This window comes from Semicossyphus pulcher, unplaced genomic scaffold, assembly GCF_022749685.1.
Source record: "Semicossyphus pulcher isolate SPU_LCO1_2020_fin unplaced genomic scaffold, fSemPul1.0.p SCAF_14, whole genome shotgun sequence".
NCBI lineage: Eukaryota > Metazoa > Chordata > Actinopteri > Labriformes > Labridae > Semicossyphus > Semicossyphus pulcher.
In genome coordinates, this window is record NW_027211648.1 from 11,066,913 (window position 1) to 11,089,515 (window position 22,603).

Sequence of the window (22,603 nt, forward strand, 5' to 3'; positions counted from 1 at the left end):
TACTGTGTTTGAACTGTTGTGGTTGATAAATAATTGTCTAATTAAGTCAGCTGTTAGGCCAGCTACAACATTTAAATACAGGTTAATGCAACAGTGATCAGCCTTGTCTTATGTATTTATTTTCTTAGGTAGAGACAGGTTTATTTTTTCCACCTCTGCACTGAGTACACCTAGTGTGGTTGCAGGGCTATTTTATCATGTCTCATACCAGCCTTATCATCAACTACACATTGTTTAAATATGCTTTTTTGTTGTTATTTTTTTCCAGTTCAAACAAATAGTAAGCAGCACTTTAAAACACAGTGCCCTTCATCTCCACTGCACCCGTCATCGTCCCCTTGCTTCTTTTGGCTCTGCAGGAGAGGAGGAGCCAGGTGATGCCCCAGCCAATCAGAAGGCCCACTACAGCCAGGACAGCAGCGAGCCATACAGGCACATAGTCGGTGCAGTCAGGGGGAGGCTGGGCTGTGTTCTGCGTAATAGGTGCTTTGGTGACGGTGGTGTCAGGTGCTGACGTCGAACTTGGCAAGCTGTTCACCCTTGTGAAGATGTAAGGATTCTCCTGTAACATTAAAGACCAAGAGGGAGGGTCTAATATTCAATCACATTCACTTAAAGTGAACTATTCATCCCCTGTTTGTGTGAGCTTTCTTACCTCTGTGGGGCACTTGATGCTGTTTCTGCTGTTTCTGAAGTTGTTGTATGTCTGTTTTTTACCCACTGGCTCCAACTAGAGATACAACAGATGATATATTTGCTCAGCTAATGACTCAATTGCACTGAGATGTAGTAATTTATCCAAAACACTTCCCCTGTCAAACACAGTTAGCCTCAAAATAGCTCACCATGTTATTCCACAGAGACGTAGCCATGTCAGCGTGACCCCGTTCACTGAAGTGGAAACAATCCTCAGAGAAGTACGTGTCGTCAGGTTTGGCGTCCTGGAGAGGAAACATTTTAGAAAATGATGTGCTTTGAGTGGAATGGCTTGTAAGCAACTTGAGCTGACGTATATGTTTGTATATGTGGAGGTTTGGAGGTCCGCAGGGGGCTTACAGCATTTACAGGAACAACGGTGTTCTGAAAAAAGGGCTGAGCGACCACAGCAAAGTCCTCTCTGCCATCGTAGCGGCCGCCATACACCAACTTTTCTGTCTCAGTCTGAAAGAAAGATGACGTATGCTCATGATTATCAGGCTAATATAATGATGATCTTTTATTGACACTGATAATGAGCCCCTCCTGACAAATTTCATAAGATGATTTTCCACAACATCGACCAATTCAATTACCTAGTTTATAAAAATCTTTTGTTCCTCATTTAAAATAACTAAATCTATGAATATGCAAGTGCTGTACGACAAACTGTCTCATGTCTTCATCATGTAAAATGTAAGATTAATAGTGGATAGTGACTGGCTTCAAACTGGTTGTGATCATACACGTCTTAAACTTAAACTCAGCTGTGCTGATATTCAGTACAACATTACGACCTCGAGTGCGATATTGCTTTTATACAACAGTTATACAAGCGGCAAATAGTAATCGTAAAAACAGATTATTTTTTGCTTCACCAACTCAACTAGTTCCACACCCTTAACTGAAACTGGACTTCTGTTGCCAAGCAACCCAAACATTCTCCTGCACTCTACAGGTTACCACAGAGCAGCTACTTTGTACTTTGTACATGTATCTGTTTGTCAAACAACCAGTTAAATCTGCTGTCTGATTCAGAGGCACCAGCTTGATCAATGTAGACATACAGGCTCTGCTGTAATGTTATTTAACAGTATTCAGATGACCTGGCTGAGGCCGAGTGATACACAGAGTGAAAAGTCCCAGTGATGTTGTTCTCTATATCAGCACTCATGGAACGCCTCTCATCCAATCAGATGGTTGGAACTAATAGTTGTATAATTTGATTTAATGTGAACACAGAGAAACGTCCCCCTTTTAGCATATAAGTGTTCTAATGTCAAACTCTGAACATGCATCATTCTGCAGAGTGAAGCTCAAACATCTTGGTGAAGTTACAAAAAGCAAAACCCAGTTTTAAGTGAAGGGAGAATTCGACTAGATGTTGGTTGAGGCCTAAGTTGTTGTAGTCAGCCTCACTGTTCCTGTCTGCTAACCTGTAGTTCCCGATTGATCCGTTTGACTTCAGCCAGCTCGGGGGAATCCTCTCCCGGGAACAAGAAGCACGGGCAGACGAACCTGAGGATAAAAGGAGGGAAGAAACATCTGACATAATACCAATCATGGATGAGGTATTACATATTTCTTTGCTGGAGCATTAGATCAATATTAAGAGAAGAGCTGCTGATTTAAAGGAGCAGTCTTCCATGGACTCTTTATTCATGTAGAATGGATTTGGCATGAGTGGATCAATGAGCGTACTGTTGTAACACATTGCACCCCAGACTATCCCGTTTGATCCTGCGAAGGCCTTCGATTTCAAGGATCTCCATGACGTTGACAATCACCCTGGGAACCTACGGAACAGAGAGCAAAGATCTTTACGCTGTTGAAATTCAGAATCAATACTTTTATCAGTGGAAGAAAAGGGGAGAGAATGCTTTATCCACTGTTATATCTTTCAGCAGATAACATCACTTCACCTCTTTGTAAAGCATATCCAAGCTCGTCATCATGTGGTGGCTGTAGTTCTGAGGTGACAGGGAAGCCTGTAGGTTTGAAACCAAAGGGAAATTAAGTCTTTAACTTTTTATTAATTCATAGCAAACACATGTACGCTCGTTCCTTTTTTCATTAACAGAGTTGCTCCGCTGTGGTTATAGGAAGCAAATTAATTAAGACACATTTAAGGGAAACTGGCAGAGTTTGAGGCTATAGAGCGAACATAACCCAAAAGAGCCGACGCCATGCAACATGCATGAGCGTACCAGCAACAACTAACCCTAAGCTGTCACTACAGACTCAGAGCTCATCTTAAATTGATGCTGCGCTTTGATATTGCTGCTTCAAAGCACAAACATTAAAAGAGAGACTGCCCTGTCAGTGGAGCGTAATGAAGAGAGAGAGAGAGAGACGGAGGGAGAGAGACAGAGACAGGATGAAGAGAGTCTGGGTTGACCTCTGTGTTGTTTATGCCTCTTAGAGAACAAGGCCTGTCACTGTGCCCCCGTGTGCTTGTTTAATGCAGATAGAGGCAGAGCTAGAGGAGAGAGAGGGAGAGGGTGGGGGGGTGTTTTGCGTTGGAGGGGCGAAGTGACAGAATGTGCTCATTGAAAAGAAGCCGTGTCTGCTCTCATCTTACTCTGACACAATAAAACAATTAGAGGAGGGCTGTTCACAAAGCCTTGATTATTCTGCTCCAGTGCGCGGGTCCGTTTGTGGAGTGATATCATGAGACGGCTCTGCACGGGGCATCACACAGCACTTATACGGGATGTTTAAGCACTGAGCTTTAGTGGGACATCGTTTTTTGGGAGGGGAGGGCTTCTTCAAACAAATCAGCCTTCATTTCCTGTGACGACTTCCTAAAGCTACTCACACGGTCGTTGCAGTACTGACACAGGTCGTTGCCTCCAATGAAGAGGGTCACCAGCTTCCAGTCGTTCTTAAAATCCACCTTCTATTTATGTTAAAAGGAGGGAAAAGAACCAGAAATAAAGAGATATGATGACATTTTTTCTTGCACTTTTAATGTAATTATTAGCGCATGCATAAGTGCGGCACCATGCATTAAACTCACCGAGTCATTTCTCATGATATCGATGAGGCGTCGGACCTGCCCTGGGATTCCTCTGTAAAAAAAAAAAAAAAAAGATTTTTATTAGTGTAAAAAATGCATAAAACATACCACAAAAATTAAGCCAATTCAATTCTGTCCTAATAAATGTCACAACTCACGATACTTTAGCTCCTGAAACAGCCACGTTGAAGCCAGTCTGCCATTTCCCCTGCCCCTTTGACATTCCTATGACTTTAGGATTAAACTTCTTCAGGATATCTAAGGTTAAAAAAAAATAAAAACAAAGTTGACAGCAGATGAGACAAAACACTAGTTTTGTTACAGTCTTACTCTGCTATCTGCTGGTGCTAATGTGCATAACAGGTCATAACAGCTGCAGAACAGACGTGCCTTACTCGGGACTTACTTGGTATTGTTGTGACAGTCTCGAGATTTTTGTCTCCTCCGATGCTTGTAAATTAGAAACAAAAAATGATTAGAATTAAATGTACATTAATTTAGTTTGTATAAAGCTTCTGAGCAGTCTCTCACCTCCATGCCACCCCTCTGTACTCTGTCTTGAGCTGCAGCAGACTCTTTGCTTTAGCACCAAAACCAGTCTGCATGCAGAAGAAGAGAGTTATTAAAACATTCCTGTTCTCTGTTTCACCTTCTGACTCATAGAATTGATAATACTCTCGCTTGTACCTTAAATTGATTGAAAGGTACCTTAAGAAAATGGAAAGAACCACAGTATTACTGCCATTCATGATGATGTATTTAAGTTAGGAAGCATAATTTTAACCCACAGAACTTGGTGTTTGTGACTTAAGTAGTATACGTAGTATTACAGTTCTATTTACTTATTCAAAATAATCTGCTAACATTATTATGACATCGGACATAAAAAATCCTTCAGCATAAGAAGCATAATTCACTTATTTGGCACTTTACAAAGCAGAAAAATGCTGTAAAGGACGAAGAAAAGAGACAAAATACATGAAAGGAGAAAAAAATATATCAAGTGAGGACTGTGCGATAACACTGAAAGCCAGTTTGCCTTGAGTTAAGACCTTTTCTATCAAACTTTTCAGAAGAATATTTCATTTCAATACGACAGTTATTATATTAAAGGGGTGCTAATGTCAAGCTTTACATTTCACTCTGGGATACCTGTGGAGCAGCTTAGCATCATTTACAATAAGAAAAACTCATACAGCCTTTTCCTGAAACGACTCGGTCAGCTCTGTCCCTTTAAGAAACCCCGTCCCTATAAGCCTGCTTTCTTCTGATTGGCCAGCTCTCCGAAGCCTGCTGAGGCTGCACCAATGACTGTATATATAGATGGACGATGCGTCTCACTCTGCCCCAGGATAGGCACTGCCATCTTGCGATGGCGACGTCATATGGAGCCAGACACTGTGAGAAAAGGTCGGCGGGTGGAGCTGCAGTAGCCACTTCCGCTAATCAAAACGCACTCTTAACTTACTGAAGAAAACAGCAAGGATCCCGCACGCCGGCATATTTAACAGCAGAACAGCTTCTTTATGTTGGTTCGAGGTTAACGTTCACAGATATGGAAACTTCAATGACTGTAGTGATTGTTTTAGTTATGTTTCCTCTCGCCGTTCCTCCTCTACTCTGCTAATCCGGAACTGATCGGCTGCAGGAGCCATATTTGTCAGCAGAGCTGTCAATCATCCTTTTTACTGTATCAGATAACTAATTAAACTAAACTTATCAGAAAAATTAACACTTGGACATAAATGAGCATGATAATAACCAACTATAATGGCAGAAACCATGTTTGAGAAACATTTATTTAGCGTCTATTTTGATTTTATAGTTTGACACATGTCCCATCTGTTAACATGGAGGAGGCGGGCTTTATGACCTATACTGCAGCCAGTCAGCAGGGGGCGCCCGAAATGTTTTGGCTTCACTTTTTGGGAGCTGTCATGTCGTCCATCTTTTTTATACAGTCTATGAGCTGCACTTTGTGACATCACAAAATGCAGCGTGAAAAAAAAAACAGTGTGAAACCTGGCGTTCACAGCAGCCTGCAGACTGAGCTGAGAAGCCTTGGGATAACTCCAACATACTTTTACCTACAGATGTGAAACTTCACCCACGTTTAGTGTGGATATCCAACATTGTAAAATGATGCCTTAAAATGTGAATGAGCATAATACCCCCTCTTTAACCTTTACAAAATCATTCGTGTTATTCTAGTGTACAAACTTACCGATAAGGAGTCTCCCAGAGCAGCCACCACTTTGATGTCGGCTGGTCGTATCCTGTGAGCTGAAAAAAGACCAACATAAGAATATATCAGATCTAACCTTTTATTTCCCTTAAAGCAACACCCGAGTAACATGTTGAATGCTTACCTGAGGTGGGCACAGTGTTGGATGGAGCGGTGTTAGCACAGGAAAAGTCACTTCCCCAATTCTAAAACATGACAGAGGCGTGTTTTACGTTTTTAAATAACTTCGTGCATAAATAATACTAGCTTTGATGTGCTGTGTGAGACAGAAGCTATGACGTACTGTAACAGGAGCAGGAGTGGGGGGAGGGCCTGGGAAGGTGTAGTTGCTGTTGACAGCGGTCCTGAAAAATGGGTTGCTCTAAAAAGGAAATAATCAAAAATAAATACAAATGTTTTTGAGCAAGTGTTGGATTCAGTGAATGTTGATGAATGCAAAGTTACCTCAGAGGGACACTTCAACTCAATGCCAGCTGTGAAGTCTTGTGTAAACGTCTTGTTGCCCACTGGCTCCAACTAGGAGATTGTAAAAGTCAGTGTTTTATTTCGGCTCATAATGTAGATAGAAAAGAGAAACGTGTGCCAAAACACAGATATAATAAACGTGTAATGACAAAGTAAATCCTACCATGTTGTTCCAAAGAGCACGAGCCATGAGGGTGTGAGCTTTCTGACTGAGGTGGAAACAGTCAGGTGAAAAGTAAGAGCGATCGGGCCTGCCGTCCTTATTATAGGTAAGGTAAGAGGTAAGGTAAAGTGAGTAACTTAACACACATCATTAGGGATATTTAATGCTCATGTGTCAGCTCTTACCTCTAAATAGGGAAGGAAAATCTTTCTAAAGAAGGGCTGCAGTACTACAGTGAAGTTGTTGTGTGTGTCGTACCGCCCAGAGTCGATCAGCTCTCTCATTGCAAGCTGGACGGAAAGAGAGTCAAAAAGAGAGTCATTGAAAAAATAAGATTCAGCCCTTAAATCATTGCTTAAAAAATCTGATGTAGTCCTTAAAGCACAGGGATTTGTAAAGCGCTTTAGCATATGTACAGGAAAACCTATGTTTAGTACCTGATAGGCTCCATTAAAGTGTCTGGTCTTCTGCAGTTCAGAGGATCTCTCTTTAGGCTTCATTACGCACGGGCAAATTAAACTGAAACATTCACATTAAAACTGTTAAATTATGACTTCAGTTTTTGTCAAACTGTTGGTTTAAAACAATAAGAGGTCACTGACCTCACAAACCAGGTGGGGCAGCCCAGACTTTTATCGTTGTGCAGATCACGTAAAGGTATAATGTCCAACAGCTCCACCAGATTGACAATGGCACGAGGCACCTGGATGATGCAGAACATTAAGCTTGTAAACTGTCTGTATAATTTGGATTATGTAATTCTGCAAGAAGAAGAAAACTTACCTCACTGTGGAGGATGTCCAGAGCTTGGCGGATACGACGGACCACATTCCTGGGTGAGAAGAAAACCTGTTGGAGACGTCCACAACTTTAGAGCATACATAAGTTTTCAGACAGATTTACAGCTCAAACTGTTAGCTTATTTATGAGTTAGTCACAACTACTTTTATAAAGGATTAATCATTTTAGTCTGTGGGTCTTTTTTAGGCAATATTGCTGAAAATGCTGGATCCAGATTCTCAAATATTTCCTTGTTTTCTTCATCTTTTATGATGCTTTTGGACTTTTTTGCTATTTGAAAATGTCACTTTCACCCCTTGTGAATTGTTACAGGTAAATTTAACTATTTACAATTATTAAAATTAATCAATGAATTGAGAAATTCAGCAGACTGATTGATAAAGACTATTATCAGTCCCTCCAGGAAAATGTAACGCAAATTCAACCAATTGCCGCAACTTTTTCTCCCTGCGTGCGTTAAGTCATCACCAAAATCATTTTTGATAAACAAAACATTGATCCCCTGAGGTCTGAAATGTTGGATAAACATCTGAGGGCATCTTTTCCTGTTTCCTTGTTATCTTTGGAACACTTGCTGGAGATGTACTTTGGGTTTTTTTGTACTGTGAAGCAGACAGCTGCACCGTTCAAACGAGGCTCCGGTGTGATCGTCTCACTTTTCATCGAACTTTGAAGAGCTACCTAATCTGGCCCACAACTAAGAGAGTGTTCAAAATGGCGTACTATATACTACATACTGCATACTATATACTTAGTTTGCATACTGCATACTACATTTTGGCCAAATCAGTACGTAGCCTACTTCTAGTATAGTATGGCATCTCAAACACAGCATATGTATCTTTTTTTGGCTTTTTGCCTTGATTATATGGGACGGCTGAAAAGAGACAGGAAGTGTGGGGTGACATGCACTACATGATCAGCAGACCGGGACTCGAGCGTGTGATCAGTGCGTCGAGGACTGTGGCCTCTGTACACGGGGCGCCTGCTCTACCAGCTGAGCTAAACCAGCGCGCCTAACTACAGAGTCTTCAAGGAGACTCTACACAGTAATTCCATAATAATAAATCCAACACTCAAAGTGGTCTTGTGATCATTTATCTATGTTTCAATAATAGCATTGAAATGTGCACATGCAGTGCGAAATGATTATCTCATGGCTATTGACTTTAGAGTCATTCACTTTTTACACATTTTATTTGGCATCGCTCTATTGGAGCATTTGTCCCAGTCGCTCACAGTGGATGTGTATTTTGTTAAAGCTATTGTTGAAGAAAAGCTTCAAAACACAGCAACTTATTGCAACTTTTTTAAAAAGCTGCCACGAAATCAGACATTTTAGGCAGCAACGCTCACAAAAAAACGCCCACAAAATCCTGGAGGGACTGTATTATAGTGGGCTGAAGCCATAAAACAGAAAATACAGGAACAGTGAGGCTCCATGCTTCAAGACAAGAGATATATAAATTGCATCTTACATATTGTTTGATTGTTCGATAATTTAAACGATCCAAAATGTCTATTTTTGTTCTCTGAGACAATTCATGACAGTTCAACACTTGGAAAAGGGAAAGCATAATGTCAAAGTCTGTATTAAATCTACAAGTACAAATAAGAGTGCTCACGCTGTCTGTGCAGAAGTCACAGATGTCGTTGCCTCCAATAAACATGGTGATCACTTTCCAGTCATTGTGGAAATCAATGTGCTGTAAAGGAGATAAGAGGAAAGCGTAAATTTGGTAATCGTGAACATAAAACTGAGACAAAGGTTACATCAGAGCAGATCTGTAGTCCACTGCCTTACCGGGTCAGTCTTCATTTTGTTCACCAGGACGCGCACCTGTTTCACCATGTCTCTGTGAAAGAAAGGTTTACTATTTTAATAACTGCACATGCTTCTTCCCTCTGTGCCAAATGTCTGCTGAGGTTAAAAGTCAGTTATAATTCAGTTAATAAAAGGACATGACTGACCCGCTCTTGGCTCCTGCCACAGCTTGATTGAGGAAGGCTGTAGGGGTGTTCTGGTTACCTATTCCCTCAGAGAAGCCTGTCAGGTTTGAGGTGAACTCCCTCAGGATGTCTGCAGGAAACAAACACAGGAAAGTAGTAGATAGAGGATTATTTGAGCGAGCGATTTACGGTTTCTCATCTGAATTCTTACGTGTGTATGTATCACAGATGATGCACTTTAAGCATCTGCAATGTGAAGCTAATAAGGCAGACAATGGCCTTTAATGATGGTGGTAAGACACCATGATAGTTTATGTTGTCGGGCACAAAGGGCCAATGATGGGCATCTTGCATTACCCAAAGTTGGTAGTTTTATTTTTATATAAAAAACTCTTCACAGATACAATAAAGTTAGAGACAAACATACTTGGCAGAGTGGTCACATTTGAGATGTCTTCATCACCGCCGATGCTGAAAATGGAAGAAGCAGCTTGTTAGTTTTAAATACAGATAACAAGTATTTTCCCACATGTTCAAAATTTGAACAAAGGTGTTCTGTAGCTTATCTCACCTCCATGACAATCCTCTGTACTCATTAATCACTAACAGAAGGTTGTCTGCCTTTGCACCTACACCATTGGCTGCCTGCAGGAAACATCAGATGTCAGATTATGAGACTATGCCGGACCAGAGGGGAAAATGTATTGAACCAGAAGTATAGGCAGGGTGTATTGAAACTGTAGGTGTCGCAAGCTGCTGTGCAAATATTTTCATGTCTTTTATCAGTAAAAAAGTTAAAGTTAAATCAAACCTTATCTACCTTAACCAGTGTTTCATCCCCTGGTTGTTATGTTTGCATGTCCTCACACACATACAGTTAAAGGGGGCAATCAATTTTCTATTATTCTAATGTGTTTTTGAATCATGTTGGTGAAGTTTTTTCGTTTTAAAAATTGTATACATATTTCTCCTTCTTCCTGAAACGAACGAGCCGTTTTGCCATTCAAAGGTCAGACCTTAGCCACGATTGGCTGATAGTATTGCCCCTGTCCCACTGGACCCGCTAACCCGGGTCAAATGACTCTGCAGTAGACACGGGTAATTATCGCCTCGGCTCCGATTGGCAATGATGGGAACACAAAACCCAGGTCGACCCGCTAGTCTCCGCCCCCTTTCAGGCGCGATGCTATGACGCTCCGATGAGCTGCGGCCACAGGCGCCTAAATACAGAAGAACAACAGACAACGGCGAATTTGTTCTTTGTTCCGTGCAAGATGCAGCAACACTGGCAAGACAGCGAGGCGAGAGAGCTTCTTCTGATCCGAGGGGAAGTTTGTTGTTCGGCCCCGTTTCTGGCGCATTTGTGACGTCTGAAAAGAGACTAAAAGGAGTATACTCAACTGGCAATGGGAAAAGAGACAATTGGCTTTTATAAGCGTGTCTTTCCTGGTCTGAAAAACCTGCGTCAATGCACAAATTTTGGTGGGAAAGAGGTACATTTGGAGTGACTGCGTAGCCCCTCAGATCGGTTATTCTGCCTTATATGTACAAGCCAGAATCGCCAGGGATCGCCAGATCGCCAGATGTAGTCAAGTCGTTGTCAACGACTTGACTACAAGCTAGAAAATATGAGAATATCCATTCAAAAGATAAGGCCCCTTTAAAGCACATTTACTTCCTGTCTACATCTGACATCCTATTCTTTTTATAAAGGCTTCTATGTATCTGTTCTTAATCGATTATTGCGCCTGTTAAAATAAGAATAGATGTAAACACTTACTGTCAAAGAGTCTCCCACTGCAGCCACCACCTTGATATCTCCAGGTCTGAGCTCGTGAACTACACAGAGAATAAAGTGTTTGAGCTCAGTCGGATTTGAACTACATTTCCCAAAATAGATGAGCAGAAAGAAGGAAACAACTAAGTGAAGACCTTTTACCTGAGGTTGGTGTCGTTGGAGACGGACTGCGGTCTGTGCAATTGATCTCAGTGCCCATAAACTGTGAATATACGTTACAGCATCCTTAAAATGAGTTAACTGTGATTTTACACTGTAGTGTGAAGTTGAGTTTATAGACTTACAGATTCTGTTAGTGGAGATGCTTTCATTGCTCTTTCAGTCGGGGAGTTTTTCTGCGTCCGCAGGAAAGGTCGCTCCTGGGAGAGAAAGTTTTAACCACTTTATTGGATTTTAAATATTGGCATCATTTTCTGAAATATCTTTGCATGAAGACTCAAAGACAACACATACTTCGGCCATATCAAAAACTGACTTTTAAAAAGCCCATGTTGTTATGGTATCTGACGGCATGCCTCACCTGAGTAGGGCAAGGAATACTAATGACGCTGTTGTCCATGACCTCTGCCTGACCCGTCGATGGCTGAATCTGGAGGGAAAAGTCACGATTGCTTTTAAGGTTGAAGTGGGGCCATTCTGCGCAGCCAATTAGCACACAGTGTCAAACAGACGTGATTACACAATTGTTGTATCTAGATTTAGATTTGGAGGGAACAAAGCTGGATAAAGTCATCCTGCTGAATAATCTCATCAAGTTAATCTTTACATCTCTTATCCAACATCCCGTCAGAGTCATAAACGGCAATCATGTGGCTCCATCTTTCTTTTGCTTTGAAAACGTATGTTATCTGTTGGCTCATTTTACAGCTGAGAGGTGGGGTCAGTTAAAGTGTCAGAACATCGTGTACGTGAATGTTTGAGGTTTTCAGCATGCTGCTTTGCCAGACTGACTAATGTATACATACAGAATATCATGCGTTTGGCTGTAATTTGAGAAGAACTTACCATGTTTGTCCATAGCTGCACAGCTAGTTGGTTTAAGTCCTACATGGAAACATAGAAAAGTTACACATTAACCAAACCATGGCTCTTTGATGCATTGTTCCTGGAAGAAAGGCTGTGTATTATAATATACTATAAAGAGTAAGCAGTATTGTATATTACTCGCATCTGGAAACAGCTTTTCTTTACTCACAGAGTCTGAGGTGTGTTCAAGGACAGCAGGAGCAGACTGCAGCACTGCAGTGAAGTCTGCCTTTTCGCTGTGCCACTTTGGATTTTCCAAGGCATCACTTAAAGAGTCCTAAACATGCAAAAAAACATGTCAAGTAAGCAGCCGATTATGAATCAGATCAGCATGAGCAAGCAAACAAATATCATTCATTTCAATGTGTTTTACCTGTAGTGTTTTTAGGAGAGTTGCTTTAAGCAGTCGCTGGTTTATGCTCTCATCGCTCATGCACTCACACCTGCGACCAAAATATATCATCATTGACACATGCATTTTAAACAGGAACAAAAACATGTAAATAAAGTTATTTCAAAATAAAAGGTCTTTTTTAACTTACTTTTCCTCCTGATGATTTGTGCTCCAGACCACGACATGAACCAAAGTGTGATGCACCTGCAAACACACATAACACATAAACGTTTTTCTTTCCTTTCTATTGATTTAATACATTTTGTTTAAAGTAAATAGCACAATACCTTTCTCTGCAACAACTGCAGAGCTGCTTCCACTTCCTGCACGGCAGCGTTGACCTCTGCAGCGACCTGAAGCACAAAGGAACAGTTTTACACTCCTCACATCCTCTTCTAACGATTCTACGTCGAACAGGATTTTGATGTAATAAGGGATCTTACATGCGGTGAGCAGGCACACATGGAATCTGCCGGGACAAACAGCAGCACAAACTTCCATTCTGTCTCCTGCAAAGATATAAGGAACCCCATTTAGTGTCAGATGTGTGTAAAAGCTCCTGTTGAGAATCATTCAGGCCTGTACTCTCTGTCTTACACCTGCTGGCTGCAGTGTAAGATGGACTAACTTACAACTCTGAGGACATATAAGGAGACTCATCGTGCTGTGGCCTGTCAGCGATAACCACTCATCGATTCAGTTTCAGTTTAGCGGAAATGTAGAGAACTCTTTGTTCTCTCTGATGGTCATTGTAGCAGCTCATCCCCAACGACCATTTTTCCTCCATCATCATTTTTTCAATCTCTTTGTTGAAGGTGTCATAAGAACATTTCAACATTTGGGGAGACAGCTAGCTTAGCTTTGCAAAAAAAATGTCGGCCTCCTCGAATCTGTGAGACTCAGGTTGTATCTTGATTCTTTAGTCCATATAAAAGTTGAAGTGTAACAGTTCTGCGGGATGTTTGTCGGAGACTATTTCATGGCCGCCTGTCGTGACTTCCTGGAGTTCTTGAGTTCCCTCTCAAACACTGATTGTATATGAGAATTTTTAGCCTTATTTATTTCTCATAATATCGAGTGGTTAAACTCATTTTGTCTCATCGAAAATGTTTTAAACACGTCAAACATTAAAGAGTACCTGATGTGAAAGGGAGAGCGACAGTTCCTCAGCTTCCTCCAGCAAGCTCCTGTAACACACACATGTGTAAAATGTATGTGTGACTGCAGATGTTGGTGTATTGTGTACATGTGTGTTATGCACATGCGCGTGTTACCTTGTCTGCAGTGAGGTCTGATCAACATGTTGAGGGATCCCATCGGGGTTAAACATGGACAGCAGCTCTATCCAACACACACACAGACACACAACTTAATGTACAGATTGTGTCATTCTTACAATCACTAGTAACAGCTCGTCAAAGCTTTCATGTTGCCAGTTGTGTTCCCCTTCTATGTAAAAAGAAGGTCACGGACCTGTTTATGGCCCTCTGTCTGATGCCTTACAGATAAACCCGACCATACCGTAAGAGTATTGTTCTGAGAGCTCTGCTGCAAAGTGTGATGTCATGTCTTGACTGAGACCTTGAACTAAACTCTCTGTAAATTGTAAATGCTGTCAGCTTTATGGGGGGATAATCCCTTCGTAGTGTGAAAAAGTGTCTGTTTTTACATTTCATGCCAGGCAAAGTTAATAGATAACAGAGCAAGATTATGATGGTGAACTGTAACAAAAGACAGCTCAGCCTGTGAACATGATTATAAAACTACAATAAAAATCAAACTTCAGCATAGGGAAAGTGATGACTTACCAGCTACTCTGTTCACCACTCTGGATGCTTCCTCCCTAAAGATGAGGATGGACACATTATCAGATGGAGTAATGGTTGTTAGTGGATTTAAATAGCATAGTGATTTTATTTAAAGCTGCGTACCTGTGTAAGGGTGGCATTCCCAACATATAAACAGCTGAGACTTCTGCAGGCCTGAGAGTGTGAACTGATAGAGAGGACACAGGTTGGAAATGATTGATACAACACAAGGTAAATGGTAAATGGACTGTACTTATATAGCGCTTTTCTAGTCTTTGCGACCACTCAAAGCTGCTTTTACACTACATGTCACATTCACCCATTCACACACTGATGGCAGAGGCTGCTACGTAAAGTGCCCAACTGTCAACCAGTTATCACATTCATACACGTTGGCTATGCCACCAGGAGCAATTTGGGGTTCAGTGTCAGCAACACGGGCAACAAGGACACTTCGACATGTAACCTTCCGATTGAAAGACGACCGACTCTACCACTGAGCCACAGCCGCCCATAACAGGTGACATGTTACATTTAAAGAAAATGCATTCACTTACTTCACTTAATATGAAGTAAGTAAGACAATTGACAAACTAATCACAACACTTAAAGACAGAGAACTGATAAAGAACAGATTATGAAGATAATTAATGATAGTGAATGCCAACAGCAGAGCGAGTACCTGAGGAGGACAGGGGTAATGGAGCAGGTAACGGTGAGCAGAGGATTGGCAGGTAACTTTCTGCCTGTAGCACAAAAAAAACAGAATTCTTCAGACTGTTAACAATATATTTTATAGAGTATATTATTAATATATATATATTCTTTAATGAACACATGTGTGACACAGTACCTGCTCTGATTCGTCTGATGATAGTACATTTTTAGGTACATTGGCAGCATCTAAATGTAATACAAGAAATATATATATATATATATTAAAATCTTTAAAAATGGTTTCCGCTTAAATTAAAGTTTGTTAAACTATTTCAGGACATTTCCTATTGAGATGTTGTTATTACGTTACTATGATTGCCTTTACTTTAATGGTAATTTAACTTTTACTGCATTTGTTACTCACAGGTATAGAAAACACATTTCTAACATCATACAATCCTACAGACAGCTTGCACCTTGTAATAAACAGGTAAAGAAACATGTTTTAGTTTTGACATTTTTTCATATAACACATTGCACTAATGTTCTATGAGAGCTACAGGGTAGCCTACAACAAAACACACATTAACAGTGTAAATCTAACTATAACGGACCTCAAATCGTACATATGAAGCAACTGCTAAAATAATAAGCCGGCGGTGAATATAACAACATCCTGTGGTTTACCTGTAAGCTGAATGCAAGCTCCGACAAGGGCCGCCAGAATCAGGAGTGCAGATGTAGCCATGATGTTGTGAGATACTGACAGCCTTCCACACTGAGGGGTTTGTGCAATGCCCTCCTCCTTTTCCCCTCAGAGAGAGAATGACTGTAAAAGTTCACTGTACCTGTAACAGGTGTGGAGAAGAAAGAGGGCAAAGTTTTAGAAAGGAAAAAAAAACTTTTCATGTGAGAAGAGAAATGATCCTTCCCTGCTCGCTCTCTCTTATTCTCAGTCGTATCTTTTCTCTTATCAGGTTATCTGGATAACAATCAACCAAACTACAAGTCACACCGCCTCCTCTTTATCTCCATGTGTATCTGTGTCCCCTGCAACTCCTCTTGTAAATCTTTGGGTGTTCACATGTTTTGATAGAGACAAAACAAAAACATTATGGGAGGCCAGGGAGATGTTTAAGGTTCTTACCATGTAACCAATAACATTTGACGAATGACATTTTATTAATCATCAGGTAGACAATGGTACATAAACATCTCCTAATGAGATAAGACATAGCAGCAAAGCAACAGGACAGTTTGTGGACACAGTGATAGTAACCAGAGAGATTTTCCAAAAACATTTCAGGTTCATAATAAAACTCACCTGGCTGTAAAAGCACAAACAGCCACACGTTTTAGCTCATAGACGCGGTAAATCATTAATTACGCTGACAGAACTCTGCAGAATTAGAAGGATAAACTGTTGCAATCTCTATGTTGCTCTTTAACTTACTGGCTACACTCAAGGCTCTTTAACTACTGATTTACTGAATGCACCTTCAATAAAAGACTTATACATTTCACAAGTGTTATATAATGATTTCTTAACAACCAGCAATTTAGCAAAACTGGACAGGTTGAGTTTTGGAGATGCAATGTGATAAGATTAGATTGCTATATGGTTTATGAGTTTGACCTTAGATTTGCTTTTGCAGATTGTCTGACCCTTGGAATCACGAGAGTCAAACATCTTGATGTGGTGGCGTTTTTTCAGATCGCCATCAAGCAGCAGAAAATGTTGTGATATGTTGCATGAAAATAAATGTTTTGCTGTCAAATCTTCTGGGTACCCAAAGAGGAGTTACAGTGCGCAGGACATCCAACAGTCAATTCCTGTCAGAGGACTAAAAACGTTAAGGTTCTGCGCGTGAATATGCAGCTACATATTGCTCAAACAACTTGCCACTGCTACATCTAACAACGCTGTGGGTTTTCTGTGTTTGTCCATTACTACATTAAGCAAAAGGTTTGTAAGTCAGTCAGTAGATGTCTGTGTATCTGGATAGATTTTGGCACAGCCTTTTGCAACTAAACTTTGCATGTGTGCTGAAGATGTTCCTGCACACAAAATAAAGCTTTTAGCATCAGAAAGGTTGACTTATCACTGTGACAAAAGGACTTGTATAACATTTATAACATTAGCTCTATTTTAATCAAGCATGATGGCACACAAACATGCAAAACACTTTCCCAGTGCAGTTTGTCCATCTTTAATGTTTTTATTACATACCCGCTTTTCTTACCGTGACATGACAGCATGTCCATTTCATTATTTTTTGTTTCCAATACCTTTCAGCTCATTAAATCCAGCTCTCTTTGGCTTATATAATATGATGCCTGGCAGACGTTGCCATGTCGTTAGAGGGAGGGTATAGGCTGTGGTTGGTTGGCATTATTACCGTGAAAGAGACATTTCATTATAGATTGGCAGTATTAGCATTCAGTAAATCATGCCAAATTTAATTTAATCTAATCATTAATACACCCTATTAAAGTTTAATTTGACAGGAAGAGTTTAGGTATTATACCACCTATAATATATATTCATCACAGTTCTTACAGATTGCCTGTTTCTGTCAAAGACATGGGTTTAATGCAGTCACACCTACACTTACAAAAACGTACAGAGTAACATGTAAATACAACGATACTTACGAGTCATTTGTATATTGATAGTGCTTTTTCGTGTCAAAGTTTTCCCTCGCTTTGCTGACATCTTGTGGAGCAGCTCCGGCACCGGCTGAGCGTCAGACCGGATGTTGACACCAGCTGGGAGCGCAGCTCGAGCGCAGACAGGAACAGCTGAAAAAGAACAACAAAGCCACGACGACGACGGCACAAACAACAGATGTGGGTCTAAAATAAACCTTTAATATTGGTGACATTATCGCTGGCGGGGACATTTTCTGCCACTGGAACAGATTTTAAAAGGTATGGCGTCGTCATTTTCATTAAAGCAGCATTAAGCGTGTTATTGTTGTTGTAGTAGATGTTAGCTGGAGGCTAATGTAACGTTAGCGTCTGTTGACTAACCAGTGCGACACCACAAGAACAAAATGTCCCAAAACACGGTGGAAACCAGCAAATCTGTTCACCTTTGACAATTATGCAAACATTAGATATCTTCTCCGGAGGGGGTTTTATTTTTATTCTACAAAATGGCTTTTCCTGAGTACCTTTGAACGATCAGCTGCCATCTACAGTCAACAGTCTTCATGACAAGCCAGGCAGGAACAAAAAGTACTTGTTGAGATCAGTAAAATGCGCAACAGAGAGCTACTACAGGAAGATAAGTTAACAAAGACACCTCATTAATCAGTTTAAGAAAGACTTCTTGAAACCGTATATTATACTGCTGCATTTGTCCAAAACACTCAACACATACAATACTATAAAACACAAGGACACATGTTTACAGGAACAGTCGATAGCACAAGTCATTAGAAATGACATTACATGGCTACTTACTTAACAATAGGGTCAATAATTTGACCCTAAATTTTAATTGGGAACTGATTTTTTTTATTTTAAAAGGATTTCACTTCTTCCGCGATAAAAAAAAATAGTCCCTTTGATTCTCTCGTTGGAACTGCGTCAATGTCAAGGGTAAACTCTGTAGTCTTCTAAAAATCAATCAGCTTAGCTGTTTAAATAATTAAATTAAAATAAGGTTTATATATATATATATATATATAAGTGACCAGGACCATACAAATGACAGATTTGACTGTCAATTAGGGGTGCTTGTCTGTCGTTGTCATTTCTGTTTACATGTGATTGAACACTGATAGAGTCTATAGCGTGTTCTGTTTAGTTTGTGTTTACTTTACATGTCCTCTTCAATTTCTTTTTTTCTCAATCTCTTTGCATTTTAATCCCTCCTGGTTTTGCTGAACTGTTTAACTCTTTTCTTTTTTTACCACAGTAAAGGGCCTGTAGCTTTTAGAGATTGACAATGGGACGTATCTTCTTGGACCACATTGGAGGCACACGCCTCTTCTCCTGTGCCAACTGTGACACCATCCTGACCAACAGGTCTGAGCTTATCTCAACACGATTCACGGGAGCCACAGGCAGAGCTTTCCTCTTCAACAAGGTACAGAGACATTTGTGAGAACTAGTTGTGACATTTCCTGCTAAATCAAATAGGGTAAAAGTATTAAGTGTCCCTGCTTTAAAATATGTGTGCATGCCTGTGTTTCAACCCCACAGGTGGTGAACCTGCAGTACAGCGAAGTGCAGGACAGAGTGATGCTGACTGGCAGACACATGGTGAGGGATGTCAGCTGCAAGAACTGCAACAGCAAGCTGGGCTGGATCTACGAGTTTGCTACTGAGGACAGTCAGCGGTACAAGGAGGGGCGCGTCATCCTGGAGAGGGCGCTGGTGAGGGAGAGTGAGGGCTTTGAGGAGCACGTCCCCTCAGACAACTCATGAGCTCCTAACTTTGGATTGTGTGTTTCCTCTTCTCCACCTTTATCCCCTCACCTCTGCGCTGCGCACCACCACCTGCAGACTTAGTGCTCAGTGAAGTTTAGCTTCACCTGTCACACCCCCTCCCCTCTCTCTGGCCTATGACCCTTGACCTCTGCTGATTAGAAGATTGGTTTGCTGGCTCTATCCTCGCTGAACAGGCTTCCCCAAAATACTTTCTGATTTATGTGTCACAGGGCACCGCCCCGAACCAGCTGGAGCACAGACAGGGGGTTGTAACTTCACTTGTTCAAGTAGTGCACTCTCACACTGAATTTTCACTTCTCTGCACAAGGCATGCTCCACACTTTTTTCTTATATTATTATCAAACACATGCATGATAATAGACATCACTTGATTACTTAGATAACAGGCAGTAGAGCTGAGTATGCTCACGAACCAGCCAACTCTACACAGCCTTTTAAAAGTCTCTCTGTATATTGCTTTAATGGAGCTTGTGCTTCTGTGTTGTCAACTCTGTGTCATGTATTTGTCACTGGTGAGCACCGAAAGCAATTAAGACCATGCTTGATGTAATTTCTATATCAGTTTCTTGTTATTATCCAGTAGTGTAATGATTGTTATAGTGTTTGAAATCTTTGTTCCCATCCAAATGAGACATAAGGAGCGCACAGACTGATGTCATATTTAAGTATTCTTTGTTGTTGTGCTCTTTAGATCTGGTTCAGATTTATTTAGATTTACATATATGTCTTGAAATATATTCAAAGTGACTTCAGATCATAGTGTACAGCATCTGTACAGTAGACAATCATACAATCGATCCTACAGTTTTAATTCAGTTCTACTGCTCTCCATCTGTTACCATGGATTCTGTGTCCGTGTGGTGTGCTGTGTGAAGAGCAACATGTCGCCTTGGTGACATATAATAAGGAGCGTTAACCCTTCAGCCGTGTGTCTCCAGTATGACGGAGGAGTGTGTGCGATGTGATGGAGACATTGCCTGCGGGCGAGAGGGCAGGATAATTAGACTGCAGATGCCATTTCCTAGTATTGATAGTGACCCATCCTCTCTTTATAATCCTCAGTTTAGGGCTCATTTGGTCAGAAGACAATTTGTTTCTTACAATACAAATTAAAGAAGCTTTAATTGAATCTTTAAAGTTAGCCTTTGTCCTCTGACTTTGCCAGAGTCTTCACTTTGTATTTTCAGTGGGAAGATTTAAATCAAAATGTCAAATTGTGAAAAAAACAACAAACCTCAATCGGCGTGACATTTGAGGTTATTTTTGGACTGGTGCTGTAGCATCATTGCCCTGGTGAGACATTGTGCCATTTCAGAGCGTGCATGCCTGCAGGCGTTACAAGACAGTCCAGCCTTCGCTGCTGACACTGTTCATGGTTTTTTTTGCGCCTTCATAAGGTCATGCGAGAGAGTGCAAGTTGTGATTTGTACAGAAAAAGCAGCATTAACTATTACAGGATACCATCCATATCCCTGATTCAGAGGAGTGTACAGTCAATGAGAGAATGTTGTTCTTGTTCTTTAGCTCACTTTTACCATTTTATTGAGGCCATAGTTTTTACTTGCTTTACTCTTGATGATTATTGTTTTATTGACTGATATATTTATCATATTGTATATTTTTCGGATTAGAGGTTTGAAAAAAAAAAATACGGTTTTCTTCTTGTATGGCTAAAGCAAGGTTTTCTCTGCTGTGATTTCTAAATAAACATGTAGTCTTGCTGGGTTTAAATGTTTGTGTCTTGTTTTGTAGCTTAAAAAATATGTTTTTCTTTTCTCAGCAAATGCAAAAAAAGTCTATTGCATGTGTGATCAATGTGAATACTGCTTGTAATTTAGAGCCAAAACAGTCTGTAGCAGTAAAAGAAGCCATTTGTTTGCAGAAAAATAAGAATTTTTCCTCTCTTTTGCTTGATATTTGCATTTTAGATTTCTAAATTTGCTTGATTGCTCATGACAAATTTGTAAATTGCACATATGACTTACGCAGTGTTTGAATATATCATATTTAGGGATCTAGGGTAGTTGACTGGAGGCCACTTATAGCTAACACAAAATGCTCAGACCTCTAGGTGGCAGCAGGATACAGAGAGAGACGGTACATCCCTGAAGATCTTTTCCTTTGGATGCATGATGCTGAGCCTCTTGCCTTCCTCTGACGTCCGCCTGCCTTGCAGGGTCTGTAGAGCTTCACTGCAGTCTGTAAATACATGTCAGTAATATTACGCTCTGGAGCATAAAAATGAATGAAGTGTACAGCACTTTGTGTGCAGTAAGAGGTGTACCACGAAAACAAGAAGGTATTGAATGATTTGATACAAAGAGTGGGAAAGTATTTATGACAAAAATGCTGCATTAAATGTATTAATTCAGTTTTAATCCTTTCTGTTATGCGGTTTGACTGCATTGGGTTCATAAATAGGCAGTGACGACTCCCTCCTAATCCTCCCACTAATATTGCAGTGCTGCCGTAAAGTTATTTATAGCTCCGATCCTGTTGGAGGGCTTCTTTGTCAGTGTGTCTGTGTCACAGCCGTGGAATCAACAACAGGTCTGCCTCTCTGCAGTCACTCCTGGAGACGCCGCCGCACTGAGCATGCAGCACTTAACCCTCACTCACACACCAAGTATTAATTATGTTGTTGAACACAGACTGTCCTGGACACAGCTATTTCTGTATGCTGGCTCTTGTTGTTAAGGGATTGATTGCATTAAAGGATAGAGAAGATTGGTGTTTTTATGACTGTATCTAGAGCCATTTAAGTGCTGGACATGACTAGGGGAAAAAAAGACGAGGCGCCGTCGCCTCAGAGCTCACTGTCCTGCTTTATAATTCATTGTACTCTTGACTTTGTCCCTGCTTAACCTCAGGATTATCTGCTGTCTCTGTTGAAAGAGCCAATGGGCCAGATAAGGATAATTACACAGCCTTCTTGATCCTATTAGTCGACATGCAACTGGATAGACGTGGCACAAATCTGGACGTGACACAGTCTTGACGTGTGTGTTAACAGCGGGAGCTATTTTTCCACAACCCTTTAGACACTTCCACAGTGCTCTTAAGCAGGACTTAAGGCACTCGGATTCCCTTAAGACTTGAACCTCAAGACCTCATTAGTGT

At 40.8% G+C, this 22,603-nt stretch overlaps 2 protein-coding genes across 2 annotated transcripts; one reads left to right on the plus strand and one right to left on the minus strand.

Moving 5' to 3' along the window:
* Nucleotides 1-292: 292 nt before the first annotated feature.
* On the minus strand, nucleotides 293-15,770 carry LOC138591201 (phospholipase B1, membrane-associated-like). Its single transcript, XM_069661720.1, has 41 exons — nucleotides 15,710-15,770; nucleotides 14,489-14,552; nucleotides 14,366-14,400; nucleotides 13,832-13,898; nucleotides 13,696-13,744; nucleotides 13,001-13,066; nucleotides 12,845-12,910; nucleotides 12,706-12,761; nucleotides 12,537-12,609; nucleotides 12,333-12,440; nucleotides 12,143-12,181; nucleotides 11,658-11,726; nucleotides 11,422-11,496; nucleotides 11,279-11,339; nucleotides 11,120-11,178; nucleotides 9,911-9,984; nucleotides 9,767-9,810; nucleotides 9,361-9,469; nucleotides 9,194-9,245; nucleotides 9,015-9,095; nucleotides 7,372-7,437; nucleotides 7,191-7,291; nucleotides 7,026-7,107; nucleotides 6,774-6,878; nucleotides 6,589-6,684; nucleotides 6,405-6,476; nucleotides 6,244-6,321; nucleotides 6,085-6,145; nucleotides 5,940-5,998; nucleotides 4,247-4,314; nucleotides 4,122-4,165; nucleotides 3,874-3,973; nucleotides 3,716-3,767; nucleotides 3,515-3,595; nucleotides 2,619-2,684; nucleotides 2,398-2,492; nucleotides 2,133-2,214; nucleotides 1,057-1,161; nucleotides 846-941; nucleotides 656-730; nucleotides 293-562 (listed from the first exon to the last, which is right to left on the minus strand). Exons 1-41 carry the CDS (start codon nucleotides 15,768-15,770, stop codon nucleotides 293-295), a joined length of 3,162 nt encoding a protein of 1,053 aa, XP_069517821.1.
* A 2,020-nt stretch (nucleotides 15,771-17,790) lies between these two features.
* On the plus strand, nucleotides 17,791-21,214 carry LOC138591211 (protein yippee-like 5). The gene is made up of 3 exons (XM_069661731.1): nucleotides 17,791-17,953; nucleotides 18,948-19,118; nucleotides 19,235-21,214. Exons 2-3 carry the CDS (start codon nucleotides 18,978-18,980, stop codon nucleotides 19,457-19,459), a joined length of 366 nt encoding a protein of 121 aa, XP_069517832.1. The 5' UTR covers nucleotides 17,791-17,953; nucleotides 18,948-18,977; the 3' UTR covers nucleotides 19,460-21,214.
* Nucleotides 21,215-22,603: the final 1,389 nt, after the last annotated feature.

Coding starts and splice junctions, on each gene's coding strand:
- LOC138591201 (XM_069661720.1), bottom strand. CDS start 15,770: ATGGCTACATCTGCACTCCTGATTCTGGCGGCCCTTGTCGGAGCTTGC. Junction 12,610..12,705: donor ACAAATCATCAGGAGGAAAA/GTAAGTTAAAAA, acceptor ATATTTTGGTCG/CAGGTGTGAGTGCATGAGCG. Junction 9,470..9,766: donor AAATGTGACCACTCTGCCAA/GTATGTTTGTCT, acceptor TGTTTCCTGCAG/ACATCCTGAGGGAGTTCACC.
- LOC138591211 (XM_069661731.1), top strand. CDS start 18,978: ATGGGACGTATCTTCTTGGACCACATTGGAGGCACACGCCTCTTCTCC. Junction 19,119..19,234: donor GAGCTTTCCTCTTCAACAAG/GTACAGAGACAT, acceptor TCAACCCCACAG/GTGGTGAACCTGCAGTACAG.